This window comes from Tiliqua scincoides, chromosome 1 (genome assembly GCF_035046505.1).
Source record: "Tiliqua scincoides isolate rTilSci1 chromosome 1, rTilSci1.hap2, whole genome shotgun sequence".
Taxonomy (NCBI): domain Eukaryota; kingdom Metazoa; phylum Chordata; class Lepidosauria; order Squamata; family Scincidae; genus Tiliqua; species Tiliqua scincoides.
Genome location: NC_089821.1, coordinates 140,747,255 through 140,763,922, shown reverse-complemented (window position 1 = coordinate 140,763,922; position 16,668 = coordinate 140,747,255). Strand labels below are relative to the sequence as shown.

At 40.6% G+C, this 16,668-nt stretch overlaps 1 protein-coding gene across 1 annotated transcript in view; it reads left to right on the top strand.

Moving 5' to 3' along the window:
• The window catches only part of SERTAD2 (SERTA domain containing 2), a 35,268-nt gene extending 19,371 nt beyond the window's left edge, over nucleotides 1-15,897 (top strand). The window contains exon 2 of the mRNA XM_066639673.1: nucleotides 8,628-15,897. Coding sequence (XP_066495770.1) covers nucleotides 8,632-9,591 — 960 coding nt within the window. The 5' untranslated portion in view covers nucleotides 8,628-8,631 and the 3' untranslated portion in view covers nucleotides 9,592-15,897. The remainder of the gene's footprint in view (nucleotides 1-8,627) is intronic.
• The last annotated feature ends 771 nt before the right edge of the window (nucleotides 15,898-16,668 follow it).

Genomic DNA, 16,668 nt, shown 5'->3' with positions numbered 1-16,668 from the left:
TGTTTGCTGTGAGTTATTTAATGGCTTGGCCAAGTGCATTCAGAGTCATGTACCCATTATACAGATATGGTACATAGTACTTTTATTGATTATTAATGGGATACTTTGATCAAGAGGAATTGAGATTGTAGTGTGAAATGTTTTCTGTCTTGTACTAGGAAAGCTGTGGAGAAACATCCTGGGTGTTTGGGGGGACACAGAGTACTTCTTAAAAAATTTTGGAGGGACTTGGTTCTATTTAAGGTGTAGCATGTGTTATATAAGGGGCATAAAAAATGTGACCCACTGATACCATTTTATAGAGAAATGCTGTTCATGAGGCCACAAACTGCAGCCTGCCAATGCTTGGGACACAACTACCCCCCTCTACACAGAAACACACACACTCTGTTCTTGCAATTCCTGGCTGGGAGAAAGAAAGCACGTATATGGGGCCTCTGGTGGACTGTGTTTTTGCTTGGTGGGTCACAATTTGTGAAAGCCTAGCTTTGTATTTTGATCACAGTTCAGCGTACTATAGTTTTGTGATAGAGATGTAAAAATGCAGCATTTATTCTTCAGAATTAGAGCTATAGAATTTGAGAAAGGAAGTGAAAGAATTATAAGATTTGGGGTTTTTTGTTTTGCTTTTTTTAAAGTTCGGTATTGCATGTTACACAGGATGTCGACCAGGAAACAGCCATGACCAGTTGCTGCTTCCGAGCCACACTGTATGCACAAGTCACTGTTTAGTTTAGCATTTTTTTTTCCTTTCCGTCTTCCTCTTCGTAAACTTGTAGGGACAAATCACTGTTCAGGAATTTGTGGAGATGATGAAATCACGTTAAAGGCAGTGCAGGATTACAAATGAGAATGAACTTTAAAGTATGTCATGGCGCTTTCAGTATTGTAATGTGTTGAGAAAATGGCTTCTGGGTGAACCTGTTATGTGACCCTTTTGATCAAATTGATCCCCAAGGTGGCTTACAACTGATAGTAATGCGCAGTGCTTTAATGACCAGGATTCCTGAGCACTGCAAAATGTATTCAAAAGACAAGATCGAGTAAGGCACATAAAACAACTGGAAAGGTAGTTCACAAGAAAATAACTGTACTATGCAAACAAACGTGGGTAGTTCTTGTTGTTTTTTTTTACTTGCACATTGGCCAATTTAAATGTGGCACTAGGTATATAAGAAGAGCTAACTTGTGCTGCTTTGCCCTCATTCAACATCTAATTTAAACCAGATTGTCTTGCTTGCAAAAGAATAGTGTGCACGCCATGGATCTATAAACCCATCAGGAGCTACAGTGGCATACTGCATATCTGTCCCTGTTGGTTCAGCAGCCGAAAAGATGCCATGGCAGCCTCCTGTGGTTGCCTGTGTTTGAAAATGCTGTTCCCAGAGATATGTGCTGGACTTGGGTCCTTCTTCAGGTCTGGAGTAGCCAGCCAGTGAAGCCGCAGAATCCTTGTGAAAAACCTACAAACCTATACAGTGTATAGGACTGTAGCCCTAATGGGGAACTGTGGTCAGTGACCCAGTAGGTCAAGGCAGCTGCCAGTCGAAAAAGTTTGGGAACCACTGGGTTGGTGCATGCCACTCTATTTAAGTAAAGGGTTAGGGTGAAATGGCCAGGTTGTCTCCATTCCTCCAGTTAAGTAACGCCTTATCATCAAACCCAGATTACTTAAATTCAAGCACAGGGTGATGTGTATGTTTTCTACCAAGCCTGCCATGAAATTTAATTCTAGTTAGTGGAATGCACACCCACCCACTACTTCAGTAAGTGCAGGAACTGAGATTCCTAGGGCAGTGTAAGCAGCTACCAATAGGGACTGTGTTTAGGGAATAAATTTTGTTTTATTTGTGCTGTTCACTCCAAGCCAGCATGTTTATGTTTAGCATGTATTGGGGGTTTTGTTTAAGAACAGAATAGCTAACCAGCTAGTTCTGGTGGGTGTAAGTTATTGCATCCAGTTTGGTCAAGCTATTCGTGTTCATCCATCTGTCTGCCTTTTGTACCCCCCTTTTCCATTTTGTTTAATTCTTTTTGGGGGTGGGGTTTAATAAACTGATTATATTTTAACTCCTTGCTTGCCTAGTCCATGTTCATGGCTAATTTAGTGGCTTGTTATGTCATCTCTTTAGCTGGGGCAGTGGATAGAACTACCAGTTGCCCCCTCCCTTTATCAGCTGATGACCCAATGAAAAGGGAGAGAGCAGGAAAGGATGCATGAGTGCTAACCACTAGGTGCTACCTCCCTCATCTTGTGGTTCTCTGGCACCTTCCCTGACAACAGGCAACACTTCTTGAGTAAGTTCTTGGCCTCCTGGCATTAAATTGGGCCATGAAATAGTACTAATCTTCATCAATGCAAACAATTCTCGGTTTGGAAAAGCTCCAGCAACAGGAAAATTAAATTTTGAGCAGCACTAGCAGATGCCGGGTTTTTATTTTCTCTTGGTTTCATAAAAAGAAAAAGAAAGTGGGGTCAGATTCTTCGAATCTAAAAGAGGGTAGCAAACCTTTCAGGAAACTCCTCATGGAGTTTGAAATGCTCTGGCTTCTCAAGCTTGCCCTTCTCTTCCTATTCCTTCCCCGATCAAATGCAGTATTAATCCAACCACTGTTAAGAGATTATATCCATCTCTTTGTGGAGACCTTGCTACCTGAGAATGAAGCATCCAGATCTTGGAAATGTGTGCCAGGGGCCTGCTACTCATTGGTGCTAGTTCTGACTGAGTTGTGCCCCCCTCATTCCAATGTTGTCCTTGGCATAGAGTGGATCTGTCTTAGGGAGGGTCTTCCTACATTATCAGATTCTTGTGCAATATATACATAGCTGTTCCTCATTTGTTTTACTTTCTCTTGTCTCCATTCTCTTCCTCAGCACCTAAGGCGCAATGTACTTTTCCAGCCAAAAAAATAAGAATAAAAGTTTCCCTGAATAGTGCATTCATGACTGTTGGGATTTCTTTGTGGACTATGGTCATGTGAGCATCACAGGCACTTCTAGTATTCCTATATGCGATATATAACTGAGGCCAAACTAGAATAGTTAAGGGAGCTGTGTGCTGACATTTTGCATTTCATTAAAATGCAACCATGGGAGGGTGCCGTTTCAATCAGAGCAGCAACAGAGGGTGCTTAACTTTTTTCCTGTATAGACTGTTCCCTTAATGCGTATTGCTTTCCCCTGGTTTCAAATCTCATGTAGCTCTCAATTGGTGACTTTGTCATGCTGTTTTAAGACTAACGTTACTGGTACTTCACAGGATGGTTGTGAGGATAAAACAGGTGAGGGCATACCTTCCTGATCTCCTTGAAAAGTGTGGGATAAAACTGTCATACATTTGTAAAAAGACTAACTTCAGTAGAACATGGATGAGGAAGTGTTTTAAATGTCGTTTATGGAAAATTGAGAGATTGTGGGGGTGGAAATGTGCTATTGTAGGATGTGAGGTAGGTAGTTTCCAAGTGAGTGTGCATAAGATTGCAAGCAAAAATACTTAATTTGGTATTGTTTGCTCATACAAGAGCTAAATGAAGAGGTGAGGGGGCAGGGGTTAAAGGACTGGGTAATAAACAAGGTAGGCCCCAAATCAAACTGTCCTTGCAACTGCTGTGTAGTGAAAATGCGTCCCCCGTTCAGTCTGCAGTTTACAGTTCCCCTGAGTCACCACATGACTTTCACCTCGTTCAAGAGACAGGAACACTCTGGGTAGTCGTGTCTGTTGCCCAACGTCCCAGAAGGCTGCACGAAAGGACGTCTGGGCAGACACAGCTGCCCAGGGCATCCCTGTCCCCCAAACAAGGTGAAAGGCATGTGGCTCCCAGCCCGGGGTTTGGAAGGCCCTGATATAAGATGAGGTTAAAGTAATGACCTACATTACAAGACTGTTGTAAAGATTGCTCAGTTAATAATGTATGTGAAGTCTGAAAGTGGGAAATTACTATAAATATAGATATAGGTGCATGCCTGCATGATTTATTAGTATTATTTAAAAAATGAGTTGCTAAAAATTTTGAGTTATCTGACACACTGAAATTCCCCCTGCAAAAGCAAGTAACATTCTGAATTGAATTATAGACATGAAAGATGAGTGATATTTGAAAGTAAACAAACTTAGGTACAGAAAAGGCTTGAGTCACTTCAGAACTTCCTGCAAAACAGCCTAGAGAGAATTTGCTGTCATCCTGCTCACTACTGAAGGCTGTTTTGAAGAAAGGTGAAAAGACCGACGTGATTCTGAGTAACACAAACCAGTTTAGAAACCAGCTAGGTTAGTTCACCTAAAAACTAAGGCAACACAGCCACTGTTTTAGATAAGACAGTTGTGTGGCTTCTTGCTTGCCACCCAGACAGTCTGCTTTAAGATTGCTTTGCTCTGTCAATATTTTGCTGTTGACAAAGCATTAATGGTTAGGAGTGTGGAAATCAACAAACTTTGAAGATCTGCTGCTTTATGTAACCACTATTTTAAACAAAGCATTTATGAAGAGTGGTGTTTGTTGCAAAAGTGGTGTTAGAATATTCACAAGAGAATTTTTTTCCTTATCTTGTCTTCTGGAAAAGTGCCAGTTCTTTGTTCCAGCAGAATGCTTTCAAAACCACTCTGCTCCAAGATACTTGTGCAGTGTCTACCTGATGCTTTCTCCTTGCAGGGCACTCATGTGAAGCTTAAGGAAGTGGTATGCCATGGGGGCCCAGAACTTTCTTTGCTTAGTGGTACTAGGAATGAGCTAAGCGCCACTTCCAGGGACCAGCACATACATTGCAGCGTTTTCATTCACCCTGGCTTCCAGAAGGAGTCTTGGATGGCAGCCAACAGCTTCGATTTTTAAATTCATGGGTTCTCCGACAGTTTCAGCCTCTGTATAAAGAACATGACTCCAGAGACACTTTGGACCTTTTCTGTGTTCTCTAAACCAAAAAGATTTGTAGTCTGATCCTAAGTATGTTTACTCAGAAGTAAGCCTCCTGAGTTCAGTGGACATTTTTCCTGGCAAATGTGTTTAGGATTACAGTGTTAGTTTTTTCTCTGACTTCTGTTCCTGTTCTCAGTCCAGCCTGCAGCTACCTCTCCCTCCCTGTTGGGAATGTATTTTACTGAATGGTGAAAAAAAACATAGCCATACAGTGCATTAGTTGCAGTAAAAACTGCACAAGAGGAGTATAGTTTGACATGTAGTCTCCTTATAAGATAATACTTATGTGGAAAGCAAATAATGTGTGCCATCTTCCAAGCATCTTCCAAGAATATTTTTGCCCTGCTTAGAGTTGCTCAGGGGTGTCGATGTTAGCATTCTAAAGCCCAGGAATAATTTGATTAATTAAACTGTACTTAGATTCTTAGCTAAATGGAAATAAAAAGTTGATAGCACACTGCTAACTGCTGCTATTGTATGAGAGAAAAAGCACTGTTATATTTGCAGAGGGGGTGAACTATGATGATCTGGCAGGGAGACACTCAAAGTCAAGAGTGATGAAAGATTTAAAAATACATAGGCATCCAAGCACAAAAAAATGCAAATATTTTACATATACAGTTGCCTCTCATCTTATGTGAGGGCTGCATTCCAGAGCCTGTACATAAAGTTAAAATCGCATATACTGGACTTAAAATTACCTTGGAAAATTCCTTACATCCAGAAGATACATACTGTTTCTTTAAAAATTATGAGAGACAGGTGGACCGAAAACCAGTGGAGGGAACAGTGGCTCCGTTCTCTGGCCTTAAGTTCACACTCAGGCATGTATTTAGTAAGTTGAATGGTGAACAGAATCGCCTGCACTATTTTAACTTCTGGTTTTTGGAGGGGGGCTGTTTTTGTGTTTTGGTTGGTTGACTGCATTAAGTTAAAGTTGTGCAAGTCAACTGTGCCGAAGACCAAGCGTTAATAAATTTATTAATTTTAACCTTGAAGCAATACCTGCAGAAGGAAAAATTATGCCCTAGCCCAGAGTTTCTCAAACTGTGGGTTGGGACCCACTAGGTGGGTCACAAGCCAATTTCAGGTGGGTCCCCATTCATTTCAATATTTTATTTTTAATATATTAGACTTGATGCTTCCATGGTATGTGACTGCATTTGGGGAAATGTTACAGACCTGCGCTTCTAACAAACTAGTATGTATATTCTTTTAACAATGATAATAAATGGGACTTACTCCTGGGTGTAAGTGTGGGTAGGATTGCAGCCTAGGATTGTTAAAAATTTTCCTGCTTGATGATGGCATTTCCGGTCATGTCATCACTGTGACAGACTTTGGTGTCTCAGAGAAAGCAGGGTTCAGGGAGGACACACTCATACGCAGGTATGTGTGGCTCATCCTGAATGCATATCCTTCATCAGTATATGCTGGTCAATCTCAGACCCAGTATGGTCCTTTGTTCTGGTTCAAGTGCCCCAGAACTCTATGGATTCTACCTTCTCGATTACACTTCTTATGGTTACGAAGGAGACTCGCTTACCCACACCCATCTTGTCCTTAAATCTCTTGTGTTGCTAGAGAATGTGAGCAGGGGGCAGATGAAGCTGTCAGAATGACAGATAGCAGTGACAGTCCTTTAACATTTCTGAACAGCAATCATTCAACAGTAGCACTATCTCCAGTGTTGATCATCTCTCCTTATGTACCCCTCCACCCCATCTTGCTTACTGCCCACCAGGCTAAGGGGTTTAATAAATATTCCCATTCTGACTTGCCTTGCGGGTGTGTGTGCAGTACAGGGAATGCTTTGTGCATGCTTGTGTTTTCCACTTTAGAACAGTTTCAAAGAGAACTTTTGCAGCTGCAGTTCCAAGGACAGTGTACCTTGTAGACTGAGGCCTTGAGTAGTCTTTTCAAGCATTTTACAGCCCAGAGGCTCTACTGCAGTTGTGTGTTGTTGTTTTTTACTGTCAGAGCCAAATGAAAATTCCTTCTATGTATGACGTAGGCAACTGGCTTTTAGATCAAGAAGAAACACTGTTTTCAGTTGGGAGAACCTGGACAGGAACCCAGTATGATAGCTGTTTCTATGATACTATTCATGTTGGCTGCAGGTGTCAGGCCATCAGATTTCAAGGGACTACTACAGCATGGCTCCAGGTCAGCTGAATTCCCCCCTTCCCCAGGCCCTAGGTTAAGGAGTATACCAGGAACAATAGAGAATTACGAAATAATGAAAATCCTAGTTTTGCAGCAGTCATACGCAAATTTTGCAGTAGCACAGTGTTCTTCAACCTTGGGGTCAGGACCCCAGTGGGGTTATGAAGCCTCAGTTGTGGGGTTGAGGCAACTTACAGGAATGAAAAAAGTTGAAGACCACTGGACTAAGTAAAGGGGAATCTGGTGTACCCCTTCAGGTCCCAGGAAATTGTGTCCCAGTCCTGCTCAGGTTCTTAGCAGTTGTGCTAAAATAGCTTTCATTAATGCCAGGCTTCATGGTAACTTTTTTCACGCTCTCTAATAAGATTCGGTTATATTGAACAGTGCTGGGAGGGCATAGGGAATCAACAGTGGGTTCCCAATCTCATACTTTATTTATTAGGGTCGTGGCACAAAAATGTTTAAAAATCACTGCAGTGGTATTCAGTCATGCAAATTTGCATTGTTTGTTTGTTCAGCTAGCAACATTTGTGGGTATTTTTGGTATTTTTGCCACTTTTGATACTTTTTCAGTTGCAGTGGCCTGGCATTTGGGGCTTATAGAATATCAAGAAACAACAATACATAGATTTAGCACAATACTACACTGCATAGGGAAAAGTCCCACGGCACCATTTTGGAATCCTAGGCTGGTTTAACAGAAACCTGTTTCACTTTTGACATTCTCTCTGTAGTCCTGAGAGCTAGGAACTTTATTTAACTAGAAAAAACACCCATTGGCGACTAGAGGGAAGAATGAGGTCATGGACTGGACCAAGAGGTGAACCTAAAAAGAGTATTATGTTTGTTTTTAACACTGTTGCAGTCATATCCAATTCTGAGATGTGAAGGCATAGCAGGAAAGGCACTTCCTTCTGTTTGCTCTAATGTGTTTTTAAATAAAACCAGAGTTGTGTGTGTGTGTGTATGCACATTTGTCTTAAAAATTTAGAATGTAGGCTCCTTGCATTTTTTCATGGTGTATACTTTCCTCCCTCTTTAAGATTACCAACTTCTGCCTTTCCTTAATCAATTAACTCTTTCTAATTATTGTTTTAATAAAGAAAATTACAGCAGCATAGGTCAGCATGTGACCAGTTGCTTAATTTCAAGGCGTATGGACTCTGAACAAGCATGTATGCCCTGTTCTGTGTGCCAGTGGAACTGTCTTTAGTACAGCCTGTAACTCAGATTAATAATGAACCTATTTAAGGTAGTAATGAATTTTATAAGCCATCTTGGGCAACTCCAGTAACTGGGGAAAGGTGGGTATAAATATGTTCAATAAAATGAATATTTCTTTGGTACTTAGCAGCACACTGGTGCATGTTCCCAAATGGTTTGTCTGTACAAGGAAAAAAAGAAGCTGAGACCAGAATTCAATAGAAAGGAAAGCATTTTACCTTCAATAAGCAAAATTTCAGATGCCTCACATTTTGTCGCTCTTACTATCAGCCAGGCATAGTTTCTTGTTTATTTCAATTTTTTTTCAATTTCTTTGTTTTCAGATATATGTTGGGGAAAGGAGGAAAGCGGAAGTTTGATGAGCATGAAGATGGGCTGGAAGGCAAAGTGGTGTCTCCTACTGATGGTCCATCTAAGGTGTCTTACACCTTACAGCGCCAGACTATCTTCAACATTTCCCTTATGAAACTGTATAACCACAGGCCATTAACAGAGCCAAGCCTGCAAAAGACTGTCTTAATTAACAACATGCTGAGGCGAATCCAGGAGGAACTCAAACAGGAAGGCAGCTTGAGACCTGTGTTCATCACCACTTCACAGCCTACGGATCCTCTTGGAGACAACTTCCGGGAGGTTCAACCTGCCTTTAGCCATCTGGCCTCTCCGCCAGTCCATCCCACTGACTCAGCAAGCACTACACCATTGGAGTCTTGCCTCACCCCTGCCTCTCTGCTTGAGGATGACACTTTTTGCACTTCCCAGACCATCCCACAAGATGGTCCTACGAAACTACCACCTCCAACTATTCAACCAGTAAAGGACAGTTTCTCCTCTGCCTTGGATGAAATTGAGGAGCTCTGTCCAACACCTACCTCCGCTGAGGCAGTAGTAGCTGCAGCAACAACAGAAACAACAGCATCAGATAACTCTAAGGAGAACTCCAGTGAATCCAGCATCCAGAAACCTGAGGGAGTCCAGGAGAACCGAATAAATGAACCTAAACTAATGGACTCTTTACCTGGTAATTTTGAGATCACAACATCTACAGGTTTTCTTACAGACTTGACCTTGGATGATATTCTCTTTGCTGACATTGATACTTCAATGTATGATTTTGACCCTTGCACATCTGCTACTGGGGCTGCCTCAAAAATGGCCCCTGTCTCTGCTGATGACCTCCTAAAAACACTTGCTCCCTACAGCAGCCAACCAGTAGCTCCCAATCAGCCTTTCAAAATGGACCTTACAGAACTGGATCATATAATGGAGGTGCTTGTTGGGTCTTAAAAATATAGCAACTTTTTATGTACAAGTATAAACACTTGGTAGTATTTTCACAGCCTCCCCCCTCTTTCCAAATCTACCCAGACAAATAGATGGACGGACGGACGGACACACACACACACAGAGCGCTGTGCATGAGTCTTTGCTTGTCTTTTTTAAAAAAGAAAAAGGATCACACTAGTTTTTGCTTCAAGCAGAGTTGGAGTGCCTTCATCCATGTATGACCACTTTTAAAATATTTTTAAAAGTGGTTCCTCAAGGGAGACCAGAAATCCTGATATAGGGAAAAATGCATATTGTAGACAATATTAATATGTTTGACAAAAAATAAATTGTAAAAGCTAAGCACAAGGATTATGTTGGGGAAAAGCTGTAAATTGCATGTGCATACTTGTCTATTTTTTCTATAAGTTTTATTGCAAGAGGTTAAAATATTATTTAGATAATCGCAGTACCTTTTTGGCATTTTAGCCCTGTCTAGGTTGACTTAGCAATTCAGCCTTCTTAGAGGTATTAAATATTCCTCTTTAAATGTTGCATTTACATGGCTCTTTAGAAACGGCTACCCAAATTTATTTTATATTTTTGTACAGATTCTGCAATTTATGATATTGGGGGTCTTTTCTTAAAAAAAAGAAAGAAAAAGAAAAAAAGAAGAAAACAAAATGCTGTTTATACACACTCAAAAAAGGAAATAGCTATTTTGGTAGGATTTGCTCACCTGTTCCTGCATACACCTTCTGATGTACAAGAACTGCTTGTAGTTTTATACAGACTTGTCTTGTTTTATATGCTTATATGGTGCAAAGAGAAATTTGGATCAAATCAGTCTGCATTTGGCCTCCCTGAATCCAGACACACGTGCTTGAAGGAAAAGGCCAAGGGCTCTTCCCTTAAAAGTTTCACAAATATTTACTCCCTGCTGCGTACTACTGTGATTAACAAAAACCTTAGAGCCATGTATATTCCAACACTGATGTCAAACAGTTGGCAGGAAATAGCTGTGAAACTTCATTCTGATTATCTTCCCCTCTCTTCCTCTTCCCTTCTACTAAAAGAAAAAAGAAAAAAAATCAAGACTATTTAAAAAATTGAAATAAAGCATTTTTTAAAAATTTTTTTTGAAAAACTCTTTAGCCACAATCAAACACAGCATTGAGCCCATTTATTTCAGTGGCTTGAGTGTGAGTAACGCTGTGTTGGGTTGTGGCCACTGTATTTGAATTTAGTTTTAGAATGTCATGACTTCATCAGTTGTAATTGGTTTTAAATTGAAACATACCTACAATATGTCTGTAATAGGGTTTTTTTTTCGTTAAAGGACACTCTTCGTTTAGGCTGCATATTAACTACACCTACTTGAAAGTAAGTTGCATTGAAGTCAGTGGAACTTCTTTCCAAGGAAATGTTTAGGACTTGGGGGGGGGGGGAATTCTCTCTCTCTCTCCTCTCCTCTCCACCTCCCCCCTCCCAGTGTAATTTATAATATACCATATGCCTTTGAATTAGTCTCATGATTCCCCTGGCCCTTTCTTGGAAAATTTTGCTCTTCACTGTGTTGACAAGTGCTGAAAAAAATAAGGCAACTTCAGTATTACTGCAGTGAAATCATCTCTTACTGGCACTGGATGGACTTGTTCAAATATCCATTGCTGTCAGAACTGGAGCCAATCATGTTGCAAACACTTGGCATCTTCTCTAGGGTTGGTTTCGTGCATCGGCTGCGTTACCTGCTTTACACTTTAAGGCCTGTTTAACAATGTATAGACAAATGCAACTCTCTATGCATGTTTCCTTCCCCCCCCCCCCCAAGTCTTCACATTACTGCACCTATTGCAATTATTTTTTTCCCTTCTGTATTCATTGTGATGTACATTTATTTTTTAAAATACAAAAAACTTGCAATGTTATCATGGCTGTTGCTGAAACTGCTACGGCATATTAATTTTTTAATGGTACTTTTAATGAGTGCAGGTTACAAACTATATTGTTGATATGCATATGGCTTCTGTAGGAATAACTTTTATATTTATTTAAGAAATTTTAAATTATGTTTTATGTAATTTGGCAATATTCAGACAGTTCTGCTCACTTCTTGTCATGGATAAAAAAAATTGGGTCTTGTCTGTCTTGAAGAAGGCAGCTTTATAAAACTGGCACTTTAGAACAGGCCATATCTATTTATTTAAAGTACATATAATGTATTACACATAATGCCTGCACAGCTCCTTATCCTCCTACAGACTAAGAGCCTAATCCTATATGTTTCTACTCAGAAGTAAGTCCCATTGTAGTGAATGGGACTTACTCTCAGGTAAGTGTGAATAGGATTGCAGCCTAAGATGGCAATTGGAGAAGGGCTTGTCTAATCTCAATGTATCATTCCTAATCAATTAAATCCTAATCAGTTTTTGATTATCTTGAAAAATCGAATGTCTCAACGTTTAACTCAAACAAGTCTGATCATAAAATAACTGCTTGAAGTTGATTGCCCTTGTAAGAGAATCCTTTTTTGCCCATTATTCTACAAGAAAAAAAATCAGGCGCATCCAGAACTCATAACCACAGGCTGTTCCAACTGAATTAGATGGTGAGCAACTTTGGACAAGTTGCTTTCTGTTCCTTTGGGAAGTGCTGTGTACAATGATAATGCATAAATGATAGTTCTAAAACAGCTAGTCAGTCCTTTGTAGCCTTCTAGTGACACAGCGCACAGGCTTGCAATGATACCGCAGATGTTGCCAGTCCACAGAAATCGTTGGATGCCCACCCACACTGCTATTAGTTGTTTGCAAGAATGGTCTGAAAAGGAGAAATAAAGAGAACTGACTCTTTTCTGTCAGATCAGCTGGAGGTGTTGCTAACATGCCCCCAGTGACTAGCTGAGTGGGTATTAACACGCTTGGGTCCTGATATGCAGGACCAGCGTATAGTCACCTGCAATGCTGGGGCACATTAGACAGCGGTTCTGCTTGCCCAAGCATTTCTTTGCTGATGCAGTCTCAGGGGCAGGCTAATGTCCATATAATAACAAGGGTTGTTAAGAAAAATAACAGTGTAAGAATCATATGGTTTACCATTGTTTAGAATCTGATTTTACACTAACTTGGAAAGAACCGGCCTCTTCTTTGGACTAACTAATTGTGTATTTAAACAAGTACCATATGTTGGGCAAGAGTTCAAATGAAAACCATTTTTTACAGTGGAGCACCAAGTTGATATGTTTCAAAAAAAACAACCCTAGACTTAACTGTGTAAAAGAAATCCCTGTGAAACTTTGCAGCTGAAGCCAGTATTTCCATTAGAGCGGAATTTGGGGCAAATAAAGGCAGGAAATGAAGCTACCCTGTAGAATTAGTTACCCAAATGACCATACCACATATTCTTCATTGTAGGCTTTGGAAATCTCAATTGAAATACTTCAGTTCCCAGGCAGCCTCTTCTCTCCCTAGTGTGGCCTCATCTTGTGAAGGGTCAGAATTTTAACAGGCTAAGATTTCTCCTCCCTCCCCCCCCCATGAATACCAGGGGATTTTTATTGACACTGATGTGCAATGAAGTGACAAGAAGAGAGCAGAATTAAAAAGAGCTTTTTGAATTTGAAGTGATTTTTTTTCCATTTTTGTTTTTCGTAAATTATTTATTCCTTTTATTTTCCTTTGTAAATATATTTATTTTATTGTGAGGCTAACAACATCTGGATTGTAACATGTACAGAATGTATGGTAGGAATGTATTCTCTTGTAGGAATGTAAATCTGTACGAGAGGGGGATGAAAGTTAGGTTTGGAGATTTAACTGGGTTCTAGTTAGGATACATGTCATTCACAAATTTCTCCTCCCCCCCTTCCCTACTGTGATAGATCTGGTTGGGTAGAATTATGCAAAAAGAAAAAGTTACTTTCTGTTATTGGTTACTTTTCAAAAGGTCAGATCCTACTACTATCAGCCTTGGTTTCAGTAAAGGTTTGTCACATAATCTCACCCCTTTTTAAAGACCTAAAGCAATCTATTCTCACACTGGTTGAACTGAGTGGGTATGTAAGATAACAAAAACAAAACAGAGGCACCCAAGTAACCTTGCCATTGAAAACACACACAGGGAATTCATACAATTCCCTCCAGAGATTCACACAAGTAGAGCAGGTCACCTGTTTTCTAAGAGGGGCCAAGGCTGAGTCCATATAGAGCAACCTAGTTTAGTGTTGAGCCAGGCACTGCAAGTTGAGAGGAAAGACCTCATTGGTGCAGTTACGTTTTGACCATTTAAGTGCAAAGCTCTGCATCCATTTTCCAACTTCAGTTTTAATTTGGAAAAGCTACAAAGTTTATGGGGAGGTGAGGCAAAAAAAAAGAAGAAGTCATAATCAGTTAACCAACTGGCAATCAGCCTGCATTGTGCATGTGAAAGCCAGCAAGTAAGTGCTCATTTTTTGCTAAGCAGTAAGGATGCTTCAAAATGTACACATCTGTTGCACCATTGGTTGAAAAGGCTTAATCCATTTTCCTTTCTTTAGTCTCTGCAGCAGCAGCACAGCTGTAAATGTTTATGGAATACTATTGAAAAAGGCCTATCACTGATCACGCCTGGCAAGTGTTTCCCTTACGTATACACATAGCCATTCACTGGCTCTCAAAGAAGGAAGGGGAATACTGGTGAATAGCACTTGTTGCAGTGGTGTTCACAAGCCCATCCTAAGTAGATGACACAGCTTGCAGCAACTCTGAATCTAGGTGCTTGACGGCTTGCAGGAATCAGTTCTGGACCTCTGCATGAAAGATAGAGGTTGAGAACCCACATGATGACATGAATGATTTTAACCCTGAACATTGAACAAAAGCTGTCACATGAGCAAGTATACTCCCAAAAGCTGGATCTGGCTTTTCAGAGGATCTGGCTGGTGCTAGAGCTGATGGTTGACCAAATTCTGGATTTGTTAGTGGAAATATAAGAAATGAGACAAAACTTTACAGAAGGAAGCTTCAAGCCATGATAAAGTAGTACTGATGAGCAGAGATAACATGCAGTTCTTCATCAGTGTACTGGTTTGAACTGAAACTTGTAACTTACGATTTTTAAAAGACAATTGGGAGGAAAACATACAAAAGATAACAAGCATATCTACGCCTCAGGGTGCTTCCCTCAGAATCCTGCCAGGTCATTCTGTGAGGGATGCTCTTAGAGAACTATAGAATTATCTTAGGCCATCACAAAAAGACAGTTTCTAGGGTTCTTTGAGGAAGCAATGGCAGTTCAGCTGGTATAAAATGAGTACAACTCTCTCCTAATCTATGGAGTCACAAGTGCACTAATGCTCACAAAGCTCTTCTCTCACTTCCACAGAACAGATTGATTTTTGGGGGTGGGCAGGTGCTTCTGGCCTGAATGTTGCTCCACTAGCATATTAGGAGAGCAGTGCTCAACTGTGCTTCCGTGCCTTTGAGGTGAGCATTAACATGCAATTCCAGAACTTAGTGCAGTGAAGTTTCCCCACCTAACATTCTCTTGCACAATTGGCAATAAGGGAGACTCCCACATGAAAACTATACACATTGCCCTTCCTGACATTGTCCCTGTTTACAGCATGATACAGAATAAGAGCTACCTTTTCAAAGTGACCAGTGAGAGAATATGTGACTTTCCTACTGTCTTATAGAACCTGATTAATCGATCTAAAGTTTACAGTATTTTTTTTAAAGAATTAAGAGCAAATTTAAATGTCCTCCCTTGAGAAATAGTTTATTTGCTCTAGGAGGTAATTGTCTATCTTTAAAAAAATAATAATAAAAACAAAAAACAGCATTTGCTTTTATGAACGTTTCAGTGCTTATAATATTATGACTGAACTTTATTTTGGAAATTTTAGCTCATTTTATAGCTTTTTGTTTTCAGTGTTATGCTAAAAAAATCCTAATGCAAATTTTGGACTTTGTTTTAAATTTTCAAAAAGTTTGGAACACCTTGTAGATGCTTAACAGTGTAATCCATACTAGACTCTCTTCAGGCAGAGATTCTGGGGGAGAACAAGTGTAAATAGTCTGACATGTTCGGTGCATGGTTGTTTAAACAGGGCTTGTTTTTGTCAAAAAGAAGGCTGTATTTTCTCCTCCCCCTCCTCCTAAACCACAGACCTTAGAGCTGTGCCTTTTCTATGCAATATTACAGACATATACATCTGAAACCAGATTACTGTATTCACTTGTAGATATGGGCTGTAATAAAAAAACAAAACCGTTGGGCAAATTACATGGAAATGAGCAGTCTTACTTTTGTAGTTTTATATTATACAATAAACAGTTTAAAAAGAAACATTGCTGTTCAGTTTTTATTAGTCTTTTCATGAATTAGGAATCAAAGCATTATTTCTGAAATGGAGACCTTCACCTTCATGCTGTCGTTTAACAGTGAACAAAATTGCTCTTGATTCCTAATCCTCTGGGTCATGGTCTGCAACCTTCTTTCTCATAAGGGCCAGATGTTGGGTCTGTCGATAGTAAGAACTCATGTGCATTCAATATGCATGCACAAACCTCCTGCTTAGGCCATAGAGCTAAGAAAAAAAGATTGGTAGGGTGCAGAGTAATGAATGCTCAGACAGGGCGACACTCAAAGCTTCTACCCTTGGTCTGCTTACACTGTCTGCCTTAGAATTATAAACTTGAATTCTTTTTTTGGACTACTACTGACCAGGTGGGTATATCTTTTTGGGTCTATGGCTGCGGTTTTCAAACTCTCCAGGAGCCCTGCCAAAGGTTTCGCAGGGCTCCCCGCACGCCCGGGAGGCTGCAGGAGGCTTGGGCAAGTGCACCCAAGCCCCTGCAGCCCCCCTGAGTGGCGTGATCCTGTGGAGTGGCTGCCTTCCCCCTGTCTCCTGGCTGACCCCGCCCCTTAAAGGGGCAGAGGCCAGGACCCACAGGCTGGGGCATCGCAACGCCCCAGTTTGAATACCACTGGTCTATGGACTAGACGGTTTCCGGCTTCAGGTGACATATTTGTTTCTGATCCCTGGCACACTGACCTCTATGGTCTTTTATTGGAATCATGGAAGCTCTGGCGAGGAGGTAGGATGTGGTGTCAGCA